At 39.3% G+C, this 14,784-nt stretch overlaps 1 protein-coding gene across 3 annotated transcripts in view; it reads left to right on the top strand.

Moving 5' to 3' along the window:
• The window catches only part of astn2 (astrotactin 2), a 264,845-nt gene that overhangs the window by 113,453 nt on the left and 136,608 nt on the right, over positions 1-14,784 (top strand). For all 3 annotated transcript variants that reach the window (XM_086053042.1, XM_086053041.1, XM_086053043.1), the window contains exon 4: positions 2,823-2,975. In XM_086053042.1, the coding sequence (XP_085909168.1) occupies positions 2,823-2,975 (153 nt within the window). The remainder of the gene's footprint in view (positions 1-2,822; positions 2,976-14,784) is intronic.

The raw sequence follows: 14,784 nt of genomic DNA, 5'->3' as shown, positions 1-14,784 counted from the left end.
GAAAATGCATTTTCAGTGGCGTGTTGCTTAAGTATGTCAAGGTCTGACGCGTTGGTAATAACTGCCATTGGAACCAGAAATTTCAGAGTTGTAACAATGTCACAGTGGGACGTTTTACCCTCTTTCCTTTGTTGAATTTCCTTGTTTAAATACTTGATTGTGATCCAAATTGCACCAGCAGTATTCCTGAAGATAAACCCATTTTTTCAGATGTACAGATCAAAAAATGTTGATGAGAGCCAAGGGGGGTTGGCAAAGAGCTGAGAAGTGATGTTGTTTTGAATGTGCAAATGTAAAACACTCGGCACACAGTGTAAATGAGACTGAAGTGGGGTTGTTTGTCACTATAATTGTTTTCCATTTTTAACAAACATATAGAAATCTTATGTACAAACAAGTTTTCCAAAATCATATAAAACTATATTCCATTGTTTTCCCAAAATGTTCACATGTATGTGACTTGCTTTTGTCAAATAAAGTTTTCTGAATCTACATCTGCTCAAATAATTAACAATTACATGATCATTTTTTATCACACTAAAATTAGCTTGTTTTGAGGAGGCGGTCCTTTCTCATACCCATGAGACGCTGCTCACCCGGTCCTCTACACTGCGGGGCTAATATTTAGTAGAGTTTTGCTAAGATGAAAACTAGGGCAGGATAATGGGTGGCTTGTTGAGCCCCGAGTCTAGACATACATGAGCATGCCTCTGTGACAGTGGGCATGTATTTGGAGGCTTGAACACAGGTTGAGTGGATAGCAGGTTGACAATTTGAAAATATAAATGTTCCCATCAGTTAGTCGATCATATCACCTTAGCGTCAACAACAAAGACATCTTTTTCAGCAAAACGGTGCACTGCCACACTTGCATCCCAGCTCATGCCAAACAGATTGATGGGCCGTGCTGGAGGAAATGAACAGGTGTGTTGCTAATGGCCTGCATCGTCACCGGACCAAACTGCTTGTGACTTCTTTCTTTGGAGAGCAGGCCTCGGTTGCCCGCACTTCTGCAATCCTGGAATTGGAACTGAAAAATTGTACTACTAAATAATTACACATGATCACTTCACATATTGATGCCTTTTTAAATTACCGGTATGTTTTAAACATCATGTCATGGATAGCTGAAAAAAAGTTTCAGTTTTTGGAGTTCAACAGAGACACTTATTTATGCTTTTATTACATGGCAAATTTATTATTGTATTGATCTTCTTTCTGGTCTTCGGAAAGAATATTTTACCATTTCAACTACAGTACTTCAGAGCTCAGCTGCATGAATGCTGTCACAAAACAGGAGGAGAGCTCACATTTTGCACCCATAATAAATTATCTGCACTGTTTACCTGTACGGCTGCCTCAGGATTTATTTTATTTTCTTCGTTGGTTTTGAACGTGCTTCCATGGTTTTAGTCCAGAAGGAGGTCTTTCATCAGTTCCCAGAATTTGAACCAAAATGCACAGCAAAGTGACCATCTATTATGATGCTCCAAGCCTGTGGACCAACCGTAATGAAGATTTGAGAGAAGCAGCTAGTGTGGATAAAAAAAGGGCAAACTTATGACTGACTTTTTTTTAGCCAGGTCTTTGATTCAATTGTATTTGTAGTTTGTACCATACCATAACACTTCTCACTGGGAAATACATTGTCTCATTATAACAACCATATTCATTACCTTCTTAAAATAATGGCCTGAGTCATATTTTGAGAAAAAAAATATTTTTTTGCCTTAATCATCCCTTCAGTATGCTGGCCACTGATATTAAAATCAACTACATCCTTAGTTAAACAGAGCAGTCTATTGTACCCCTGAAATGAAATTATGAATATATATAATGTACTGAGTATTTTTTCAGTTTTTCGTGATTTCTGGAAAAACTGAAAAAAAAAAGATTTAGGCCGTTATAGTAGGATGGTGACCATATTTGGTCTGAGCTGGAAGCCCAACAACAAGCAGCTCCACATATCACTTCAGCTGTTAGACTTTTTATTGCATTGGTAGATGCTGCTGTTTTGGGTAGCAACATAGTTCAAATAGGTTCAGCTTTTAATATTTTATTGTCAACGTATGAACACAAACCAGAGGTAATTAGTACCCTTTTTTTCCATATGGGAAAACAATGTTTCTATTTGATGGTGGCAATTATTTGTTTTAATTGGATAGCACACCCGGCGGATAATTGAGGAACGCATCTATTAGCGAGACCACCAATTGAGAATTTGTTGTTTCGTAGTAATACTTCTTGTGTCATGTCAGGCCATTAAATACCAACATAAAAGAATAACCACATGAAGTGCAGTGTCGTCCGCATTCCCAGCCTTTTTGGATGTCGAACGCCACAAAGGTCTCGCCATTATTCTTTGTAAGATCATTGCGGAATGGCAGTTGACTTTTATACCCTGCCTTTTTATCTTTTCTAGTTTAAAGGGAAGTGAGCAGAGCTGTTTTTTTCTCTCTCTCAACCATACAGTCACTTTGCCCAAAGCGAGGTGCTCTGGAGTCATCAATCAGAATGACTGAGACCGAGACACAAGAGAAAGCGTTGGCAGGATCCCTGTAGAGAAACGAGGCAATATTGAATTGATGGAATCCTTTGAAAGCTTGAATTTTGGATTTATTTATTTATTTTTTATATGGGGCAGGCTATTGGCACGTGATGCAGATGATGCTTCAATCCCAAATATGTCCTATAACAAATTATTTTGAGCATGCCCCAGAATTGACTTTAGGAGTATTCCCACACTTTTCTTGAAAACACATTTTCTCTCGTAAGTGTTATGATGCATCTGACGTTTTCACTCTTGTCATCCTCTGCCGCAGCCATTGACCCAAACAGAGAGGCTGTGGAAGATTTAATGCAGCGATTCCAGGACAGCTTCCGTGTTCCTAAAACCCCGCCAGACATTTCTCGCTACCAACACGTCATCCACAGCTCCTCTACCAGCCGCCGGAGGGTCCCCAGCCACACCAGAGGTAGGACATGAAGTTATCCAATGGTATTTGTTTTTTCATTAAGAATGTAATACTTGTTAAAATGTGTTAAATGTGTGAAGCATACCTCCCCTCTAGTTGACACCAGAGGACTTCACCTTTGATAGAGACAAAATAGATTTTTTTTTATACTTCTTATGGTGATAAATGTACTTTATATTTTGGGACATGGACAATGTGGACAAATAATAATTTTCCCCAAAATATATAAGACGGATATTCAGGTAAATTGATTACAATTCAAGCGGGCCTGGGGTGTTGTGTTGTGTTCAAATTCTGATTAATTTTTGGGGCGGGGGCAGGGGGTGGCTGAAGTGCATGCCCAATACGTTTTCTGGACACGGACCAAGATGTAAAGTTTGGTGATGTCATTGGTTTGGTGTCTTAGGGGTGTTACACCCCTTCAGTCTCCTTTTCAACAGGTAAAATGCATTCTCTGTAGGGTTTAGTCTAAGTCTGGAGACTCACTCGGATGAAAAACATTTAGGTGATATCAACATGCTTGAGGCAGTTATTTAAGTTATTAATATTGAGCTTTTTTTCACTTGAATCAGTTTTAGTCCATCGGTTCCAATGAAATAAATAAATAAATAAATCCCTCTGCAGCAAATAAATTAATTGTCCTCACTGTTTCAATATGTTGGATGATGTTTGGGAAAGTATGTCTGAGAGGTTTTAAAACTGCGGTTAATATTAAATACTGTGCCTCTAACATTTATTTAAAATATTTATGACATTTAGAATAAACATGTTCCTGAATGTCATAGAGTTCCAATGAAACAACAAGTATTAAAAAATGTTCATTGCATTGATTTTGTGCAGTCAGAAAGCTGTTATGCATCATGTATTGATTGATGAACGTAAATGACACTGCCTGGATAAAAGCCAAATACTTGTTTTCTTCAAAAATGACTTTACTTAAAAATACATAAGGTATGTTTTTGTATACCACCGTACATTTATAACACATGTCGCTGGGAACAACAACAAAACAAATAATGGGGCATTCTGCACAGAAGAAACGGTAACGTCCTCAGCATTTGAGTGGGTGGAGGAACTGGTGTTGAAAGCATATGATGGGCGGGGGAGGTAGGCTGGGTTAGCAACCAGAATGACACAATAAACTGTCACTGTGTCATTTATGCCTTTCATTTGGCCCAATGGCTGTCTTCAGAACAAACTAGTAATTTCTGCTGCTATTCTTCTGAGTAGCAACGGGGGAATTTTTCAGCTGAAAGTGCACTACAGTATAATTCCCCTTACATAGCAAAGGACCAAGGTAAGCAGGTCTAATGTATGCATTAAGAGGGCAGCGTGTCTCAACAGTCGCTCAGTTGGATAACTCAGGGAGCAGTTTTGTCTGCTCAGCTCAGCTCTGCAGGTGTTAGCCTGCCCTTCGTCTAGTGTCATTAAAACTGGTTTGGAATTTTGCTTTGGGATGACAAATTCACACTCCTTTGTCAGCATGTGTTACCCCAGTTTCTTGTAGTACAACATTTTACGTCTACTTCTAAACACAACAGCAACATTACTTGATACCACATTTGGGCTTAGTCCGCACGCACGATAATGACATATTGGAAGGCCAGAGGATAAATAGGAGTAACATTAAGATTGTTCCTTTTCAAGCTTGTTTGAAAGGCAAATGTGGCTTCTACCCTGAATCACAACTGAATCCGAAATAAGGGACACATTTGGCTTTTGTCATTGTGAAATGTTAGCACAGCCCCAGTGCCGCAATGCAGTTATTACCTGAATTCACAGTGATCACGTTAGACAATAATGAAATTGTTCAGCAAAGCAGCAGATAGTGTAAACAAAAACACTATGTAAATGAGACCAGCTATATTGCAAAAAAGGCGGTGTTATTAGTAAGTACTAACCGCTGTTCCAGATATATATCATCTCTTTACTTTGCTCAACTGCATATAGAATAAGACATGAAGGATAAAAGAAAAATGGTGCCCTCCAACTTTATTAATAGACATTTTACTTTTTCTGGCATCTGAATTTTGAAGGTATTCTTTTATATACTTAATACCCTTTTCCCTGGGCGCGTGTGTGTGTGTGTGTGTGGGTCTGTTTTTGCATCACTTGTGGAAAGCATGTTTGATGAGGCCACAATGTGTTTTTGTTCACATCATAAAACAGCTTTTGCTAAGACGTTAAAAGTAACTCAGCTGTAATAAGCTGTAATTATGCTTTTACATTTTGTTATTATTGTGTTTGTCTGTTATTATTGTGTTTGTCTGGTGATTATACTCATGTATTGTACAGTATAGAACCACTTGGAAAATAATTATAATAAATAAAACAAAAAAACAATGTCTGTGTCACCTTGTGGTTTACTATTTAGAAATATTTTTCCACTCTGGTTTCCTATTTTACTCCTATTACTTGGAAAATTGACTGAATTGTGAGGTTTGAAGAAAAAAAAAGGAAGTGATTAAATACAAAGCAGTGTGGCAAAGACAGCCAGGTTGCTCAGCCCTTTAGCGTTTCACATAACAGGCAACAACTAAAAAAATCTGAATGATGAAATATATCAGTTGTATTTGTTCAAATGTTCAGCATCAGTTGGTTTTACCAACGGCGAGAAAATGTAGACTTGACAGCCACTGCAGTGGAAGATTGTGAGTGGGCAGCCATTATGACATACGTACCTTTGGGCATCACGCAAGCACAGATATGCAGAGCAGCACGACACCTGGGACAGGCATACCAGAAAGTAAACACTGGTTCTACCCTTAATCCCTTTTGTGGATCACAAGCCCCCTCAAATGTTCCCTTTGTTTGGGTTTGATATCAGTTTTAGCAAATCCTCTTCAGATGTAACGCTCAACAAAATTCCAAATAAGATACTGTACATTCATCAAATATATTCGACTGCTGAACATCAGCACGTGCGGTACATGTGTGATAAAATATCAATAGTGGTGAAATAAAGACAAACCGCTGTGTTTATTGTGTGAGTGCATGTGCCATTAACTGCCTGCATCAATTCAGGTCTCTCTTGCTTCTCGCCCGTGTATTTACAAATTTGTAAATTCAGCTATTTTTATGATGAAATCATTGACATTATTGGATTGAAAAATAAAATCAATGTTAAGCATGGCCGAGAGAGCTGAAATGGAAAGTAAGTTAATGTTATCATTATTAGGTTGTTGTTGATGTTATTTTACTCTTCACATCCAGTGGAGGGGACAGGGTGGCACTGCCTCCCATGCCTGCCTTGACCGCACATGCCTATATTCAAGACAGTCAAAATGGCAATGGGGAAAAAACAAAATAAAACACAGTTTACATAATGGCCAGAGGATGTCTTGAAGGCGAAATCAACCCATACCCATTTTTTTCAAGATGAGCCTATGCAGGCTCACTAGTTGAAACACGGCATCCTGATTAATATTACATTTGTGGAATATGAGTTAACCAGCAAAATCCACCCCTTTTTAGCCATCTCATTGAGCATCAATTTGGTCACTTCTGTCGACTGAAAATGACATCACAACTACTCAGGACTCAGGTAATGACCAATCACGGCTCATCTTCAGAAAACAGGTCAGCCGTGATTGGTTGTTACCTGAGCCCTGAGCAGTTGTGATGTCATTTTAGGTCGATAGAAGTGACAAAATGGCTAAAATCATGTGGATTAACTCCTATTCCACAAACACAATATTTATCAGAATGCCCTCTACTAGTGGGCTTGTGTAGAACATATTCTTGAATAAAATATGTTTGGGTTGACTACCCTTTAAGGGTTCAGTGATGCACTACTCATAACAGCCATTTAACTATGCTGATTCATATTGGCCGAGATGCATTTTTTATGTATATCGCAACAAAGCAGACTCCTCCGATTATCTTTATCAGCCTCCCAGATGCCATGTTATGCATTATAAGTGGCTAATCTGCATAGACCCCCTTTTGTGTGTGATTGTACATGCTGTCTCGCATTGAGTTTGACTGGGACATATTTAGCTGGTGTCAGTGAGGCTGAGATGTCGCCTTAATGTGATTATAGCCATGTGAGGACCGCCGCGGCTGTCGGCTTCATTTACTAGCTCGCATCGTCCCCGGACGCGCACGCTTGCTCTCAGCGTGACTAAAATGCATGCAAAAACAGACGCAAGTTGACACTTGCATTCCGTAAATCCAACATCTGTGGTTTTAAGAAAAAAGTTGAAAGTGTCACTGAGGTCATGTCGAACTTTGCATGCTTTTGTGTGCGATACACTCACATGCAAATGCAGTATTTATGAACACTAGGGCATCTGAATGCAATATACTGCTGCTAGTTGCAAGAACCATGCTTGTCTTTCTTATGTTGTACAATATTTCCTCTTCATCTTGTTTATTTGTCCTCCATAAATACATACATAATGCACTCTGACCTGCCCAGTCTGAGGATAGCAGATGTTATATGGTTTTACCGATTTATAAAACCTCCCGAGGCGCATAGGAAATTGAGTTTATTGAACTTTATGTAAATAAAAAAACTGACTTGTATTATCTTGGAGCTGTCATGCCATTACACATTTTATTGATCCATAATCATGCGGTCTCTAAGAAGGAAACATTCTTTGCCTGCAAGACAATTATGTAGCCGTTCCCAAAAGGTGGTGAGTTACATTAAAATTCAATAGTTTGGATTCTATATCATGGTTAGCAAGATAAGTTTTATCAACTTCTCTCAGTTCATAAACCTTATTTGCTTTAACACTTTTTGAAAATCATCTACTCAGTATGTCGATAGTATGGGGGCTTATTTATCTTTTCAATTTATTTAAAAGACGATAATAGTGTGGACACAGAGCTGGCGTGACCCAATGTTGCGCACTAGGCACCCACTTTCATCGGTGATTTACATACACTTACAAAAGAAATTGCAATAGCATTGGTTTCACCATGGCCTTTTATTTGTGAGCTATCATGCCACCAGATTAAATACAAAATAACATTTGTAATATTTTAACTACTACATTTTAGAGTAGATAGCACAACTGGTTAGCACGTCCGTCTCACAGTCCAGAGGTTGTGGGTTCAAATCCGGCCCCGGCCTTCCTGTGCGGAGTTTGCATGTTCTCCCGTACCTGCCTGGGTTTTCTCCGGGTACTCTGGTTTCTCCCCCACATTCCCAAAACATGCATGGTAGGTTGATTAGACACTCTAAATTGCCCCTAGGTGTGGTTGTGAGTGTGAATGTTTGTTTGTCTCTGTGTGCCCTGCAATTGGCTGGCAACCAGTTCAGGGTGTACCCCGCCTACTGCTCGAAGACAGCTGGGATAGGCTCCAGCACACCCGCGACCCTTGTGAGGATAAGCGGTTTGGATAATGGATAGATGGATGGATGAAATGTCATATGGTCATATGTATTCAGACCCTGACACATTTTATTGAGTAGAAGCACCTTTTTGAGGTAGTACAGCCATGAGTATTCTTGGGAATGATGCAACAAGTTTTTCACACCTGGTTTTGGGGATCCTCTGCTATTCTTCCTTGCAGATCCTCTCCAGTTCTGTCAGGTTGGATGGTGAATGTTGGGGACAGCCATTTTCAGGTCTCTACAGAGATGCTCAATCGGGTTTTGGTCAGGGCTCTGGCTGGGCCAGTCAAGAGCGGTCACATAGTTGTTCTGAAGCCACTCCTTTGTTATTTTAGCTTGTGCTTCGGGTCATTTCCCTGTTGAAAGGTGAACCTTCGGCCCAGTCTGAAGTCCTGAGCGCTTTGGAAGAGGTTTCCCTCCAGGATATCTCTGTACTTGGCCGCATTCATCTTTCCTTCAGTTACAAACAGTCGTTCCGTTCAATTTGAGGATTATGGACGCCACTGCGCTCTTAGGGACCTTGAGTGCTGCAGAAGTTCTTCTGTAACCTTGGCCAGATCTGCGCCTTGTCACAATATCTGTCTCTGATCTCCTTGGGCAGTTCCTTTGACCTCATGATTCTCATTTGCTCTGACATGCACTGTGAGCTGTAACGTAGACGTAGACAGGTGTGTGCCTTTCCTAATTCAGTCCAATCAGTTTAATCAAACACATGTGGACTTCAATAAAGGAGCAGAACCATCTCAGGGAAGATCAGAAGAAATGAACAGCATGTGAGTTAAATCTGACGGTTTTTTGCAAAGGGTCTGAATACTTATGACCATAGGATATGTCATTTTTTCTTTTTTAATACATTTGCAAAAATATCTACATTTCAGATTTTTTCCTGTCAAGATGGAGTGCTGAGTGTACATTAATGAGAAATCAAATGAACTTTGGAGATTTTGGCAAATGGCTGCAATGACACAGAAAGTTTCAAGGGGTCCGAATATTCTCCGTACCCACTGTATAATAACCTTGTCCTGCTCACATGAACGTTTACACCGTGCAATACCTCTGCAACCTGCAATATTTGAGTAGTTGAATGTCTGCGCCTTTATACATTATATACTTATTTTTCTTTTTGCACTAACTAGACTATTACTACTTCAGAACTCAAATACACTGTCATTTTTTAAACATTAGGAGGGATAATTATGAGAAAATATTTGTCATTTATTTTTCTTGGTGGATAAACTTTTTTAGACAGATTTTTTTTCAAACAGAGGCAAAAAAACTATTAAACATTTGGTACATTTCCTTCCTTTGTCAAAGTGTTTGATTGAGTCTGAATTACAGTGTTAGGGACAACTTATGCCCTCGCATTTCGGCCAAGTATCTCATTCAACACCTTCCAAGATTCCTCCTGATCCCCAGAAGCTTTTTTGAATCGGTCAGTAAAATAGTTTTGTTTACTAGTTTGCATTAGACTAGTTATTTTTTTTTTTTATACTTTGTGTATGTACTTTTATTTATACTATTTATTATTATTTATTGATTGTAAAGTTTGGTCTTCTGAATATACTTTCCTTTTGTAATACAGATTTTGTTTTCATATTTTGTTTTATTATCCTTTCTGGAAATTTTGATGAATAGAATCTTTAAGTTCATGAATTAGGCTGTCAAATGTATTGCTGGGAACAGTGGAACACTAAATAACATCCCGGTTTATAGTTGGGAGGTGCTGAGTTAGGTTTGCAAGGGTTTTGTTAGTTGGAATTCTAACTTTCCTCTTTGTGCAGATAATCTTTTGGTCCAGTGGATAAAATCACAATAGGATAATGATCTGATATATCTGACTATATTGCACCCGGTTTACATCCAGCGCTTCCAAACTGCCTTTTATTTTTGAAATTCTCAAAAATTCTGAAAATTCTGAAAAAGTGGTGCACTCCCAGTAAAAATAAAACAATATTTGAATGAATGAATGAACATAATGTTGTGGAGGTTTTTCAGTCAGTTTTCAAGAAGATGCATAACACAGATGCAGCCCTGTTATGTGTTTTTATTGACATCCTCCTGGCAAATGACACTGTCGACTAGGTTTGTATTGTTTTGTTGGATTTGACTGCAGCATTCGATACGGTAGACGACAGTATTTTTTTGACTCGTTTGCAACACCAAGTTGAAGTGCTCTAGAATGGTTTAGATCCTATTTGGTTGGCAGGACCTTTTCTGTTAGCCTAGGCTCCTCTGAGACCCGCACTGCCCCTCTATGGTATGGTGTTACACAGGGTTCTAGTTTGGGGCTCTTGGTGTTCTCTTTGTATTTTGCTACCCCTGGGAAGTAGGAGACTTACAAAGTGAGCTCTAAATTTGCCATATAGACATACCCCTCCTCTGATTTTACCAATTATATTTTTGAAATGCAACAACCATCTAATTTGAAATAAAAACAGCAATTTATGTTGAGTATTAGATTTATAGATTTATTGTACCATTATGTTTTAGAACACTACCATACCATAAATATTCATTTGAGCACACTGTGAATTACAATAAAAATCTAAACAAAAAAAAACCCTTCAAACCACCACTCAAAACGTATATACATTTTCAGTTTTCATACTCTCCTTACACAGTGTCGCCATATAACAGAGAAAAGCTGTGGTCCATATTCCGCAGTCAATCACAATTCAATCGTTCGGTTCTAAAGGGCAATAGGCACTCATCACCAGTGTCATTGTTCAGCAAACAAAGGCTACTTTGCAGTCACGGCATGGTTGAGAGGAAAGCAGCTTCAGCCTCATTAGGGTCTTTAAATGTCTTCAGTACACCATTTCACTTGAAGGTGGACTGTCTTGTACAATATGCACTGGATGTCCCTTATGCTGGAGATTCCCAAGGCGTGACGGGTGGTTGTTTGACAGCTAATGCTAAACTATAAGTTAGGTTTTGTTCCTCAAACTGATTCATCATTAATACCACAGTCGTGCTTGAAGGTTTTTTTGTTTGTTATAACATACATTATTCATATTAGACTTGTACGTTTATTGATTTTAATAATGCTCAAAGGTCAAAGGTCATTGTATTGTGGAGTCAATTGTGACTTTTTGCATATAGAAATAGAAAATTTTGTTTTGTCAGCATACATTTGAAGTCGATGCTTTTAAAGAGACTTGCTTTGAGGATATCACCACAGAGGGAGCAGAAAAGATGAAAAAAAATGAAGAAAATGAACTGCAAGAGCACTGCTAAAAGGGAAGATGGGAAAATACTGTACAAAACAATTTTTGTTCAGTGTGATATCCAATGTATGCCGGTACTGTGTTATATTTATCAAACCGCTGCAGTAGCCTGGAAGCACAATTGGCCTGCCATCTACAGTAGATCTCACGCACACACAAACACACACAGCTCTCAAAAGCCTCCAGATATCATCAACCCAACTCCCTTAAATGGCCATTATCCGCTCTAATGGAAAGGGAGTATTTGAAGAAGTTGGGTTATTCTCCAGCTCAGGAAGTGTCACTGGTAATGGTTATTATGGAAGAATCAAAGGCTTTATCAGATTACATGAATATTATCAAAGGACTAGGTTAGCGTTGGCAAACAGATTTAAATCCAACAGATGGCAATTTTGCACAAAAAAAAGTAACAATGATCATAAATAAATTAATTAAATTTAAAAAAACATAACTTTTTTTTCATTTGCTTGCAGTTAAACCTTAAATTTAATAATCATGCTAAGAAAGCCTAAAAGTAGTTCAGACTTGTTGGTTCCAATGATATGGAGGGAAGTTAAGGACCATATCCCCGATTGTTGTTTTTGCCTTGTAAGATGGTTTACCTGGAAACACAGAATGAAGATCGCATATTCAAATCTAGACTCAGTGCAAAGACCTGCTCCGCATGATGCTTATATTCCTGCACCACTTCCTCCTGAAGATGGACTTGCTTCTGCGGAGGGTGCTGACAAAGGAAGTACCTTTGCTACTAGCGGTCCAACGGATTCTGAGTATGAGCCAGAAATGTTGAAACCTATTCTCAGTGGTTTGCTTTTTACTAAAGTTTGTCATCCGTCAACGGTTTGGGCACATGTCCGTGAGTCTGTCATTTTTTCAAGCACAACCAAACTGTAATCGTCTATTGGTCAGTCCGTCATCTTATTTTAACCGTCAGTAAACATCAAAGGTCCACCTTTCTGTCAATTGTCAATCCGAAGAAAGAACAAAAATGGTCCAAGAGATGAAAAATCCATCCATCCATCCACTTATCTGGACCGATTTGATTAAAATGGTATATCGAGTGTACCATCTACATCATACTGTGTCAGCTTGCTGCTCAAACAACTTTACGCTCACATACATTTGACATTTCACATAGACTACACTTAATTGCCAATCTATTGAGCTGTTAAGTGGGAGTCTGCTGCCCTTTAAGTCTTAAGTTCTACTTTCAGGTTTTGCTTACCTTAACCAGAATCCCGAGTCACATTGTTGACAAAACACAATCCTGGTGGATTAAAATGCTTCCTAGTCCCTGTGCAAACCCAAATAAAGCAGCCATTACAATAAATATTTTTTTTCTTCTGTCCATAAGTGGTTGGTAAACAACTTTTGGTGCATTACTGCCACCTCGTGAAATGGAGTGTGGAGCTGCAAAATACTGTTTCACAACCTCCTAACCCAACTTTTTTCGAAATGAAAAATAAAAATAGAAATGTAAAACTTAACTCACAAGAACTCTTCTGTAAAACTGTCCTTGTATTCAAAGATACTCTAATACCTCTTAGATCATTAATTGGTTGTTGCTCTCATTATGACTAACTCATGATTCTCTCTTTGGTGCATACCGCCACCTGCTGTACATGTACACTCAATGCAGTCTACTCAAGGAAGCATGCCATCATAACAACACATGCGAGACATGCGGGTCGTGTTTCCGTCTCTCATCAGCAAAACGGGCGTCCGTCAATGATGGACTGTGAGTTCTGTAGGGACTTGACCAGGATTAGTGATGCTTACACTAATGGACGGAAATTCACTTCCGTCTGTGCTTAGTCCATCAAACTTTTAAGTTTCCTGGCTATCGTCAAACGTCCGTAAAACAGACGTCTGTCAGGGACGGACAGACGGACAGGTCCGTTGGTCAGGTGGAGTTTACACCTCTGCTTATTCTCTTTTCCCAGGAACCTATAAATGATAAGATGAAGATGAGAAGATAAAATGATAATACGGATCTAGCACTTTCAAAACAAAAAGCATAAGATAAGATAAGATAAGAAGTCCTTTATTGATCACACAGTGGGGAAATGTTCTGCGTTACAGCAGCAAAGGTATAGGTCGCACAGAGACGGCGGCATAATGTAGCCGTTAATGTATAACATTAACAGCAAACATTCAGAATCAAACCTATGTAAATATACGCAGTAACCATGTGTATATACTCACATGTATATACACACACCAACATACATCTACATATAAAGTATGAAGAAACACTCATTTTAGCCTGTACATAGTACAGAGAAAGAAATACTGTAAGTGACAGTGCTGCAGTGAAATATAAGGAACAGCATTGGATAAAAATAAATAATAATAATAGATAAATAAACAGTCGTGGGGAATGTTGACTATTGCACAATATAAGCTCAGGTGCAGGACTGCACGATTGCACTAATGTCCGCCAGTTTGTAGAGACTACCCAATGTTCTTGTTAAACAGTATGACAGCAGCAGGCAAGAAGGAGCAGCGGAACCTCTCCTTTGCACAGCGAGGGTGTAACAGTCTGTCGCTGAAGAAACTGTGGAGTGCTATTATAGTGCCCTGGAGGGCGTGGGCCGGGTTGTCCAGCATTGATGACAGTTTAGCCATCATCATCCTGTCCCCCACCGAGTCACCAAGTCCAGGGAGCAGCCCAGGACCCGTTGTTCCAGCCTCTTGTCCCGGGCCGAGACGCCGCCTGCCCAGAAGACCACTCAATGGAAAATGACCGATGCAACCACCGAGTCATAAAAGTTCCTTAGGAGTGTCCCCTGAACCCCAAAGGACCTCAGTCTCCTGAGTAGGAAGCGTAGAGAGTCTGTGTTGTCGCTCCAGTCCAGTTTATTGTTCAGAGAACACCCAGGTACTTGTAAGTTGAGACTCTCTCAACATCTGTATCTGTTATCCGGATATTCACTGGTGCAGATGCACAGTGTTGGCGCCTACAGAAATCCACCACAAGGAGAAAGAAAAATGTGTTGGTTAGCCATTATAGAAAGCACAACATTGATCTGTCAATAAGTGAGTGGCACCTCTTCCTGGACTCTTTTAAAAGAAGCCTCAATGCCGTTCTTCTCCACAATGGTAATATAAAAGCACATGCACATTTAAAGGAATCCTATGAAAGTATTGAAATCCTTCTTAATGCACTGTAGTGAATACAAATGGAACATTTGTTGAGACCTTAAGGTCATCTGCATTCTAATGGGAATACAAGGTG

The sequence above is a fragment of the Filicampus tigris genome, chromosome 15 (assembly GCF_054856515.1).
Source record: "Filicampus tigris isolate MCC_2025a chromosome 15, RoL_Ftig_1.0, whole genome shotgun sequence".
In the NCBI taxonomy this organism is placed as follows: Eukaryota; Metazoa; Chordata; class Actinopteri; order Syngnathiformes; family Syngnathidae; genus Filicampus; species Filicampus tigris.
This window is presented reverse-complemented; position numbering and strand designations above follow the sequence as displayed.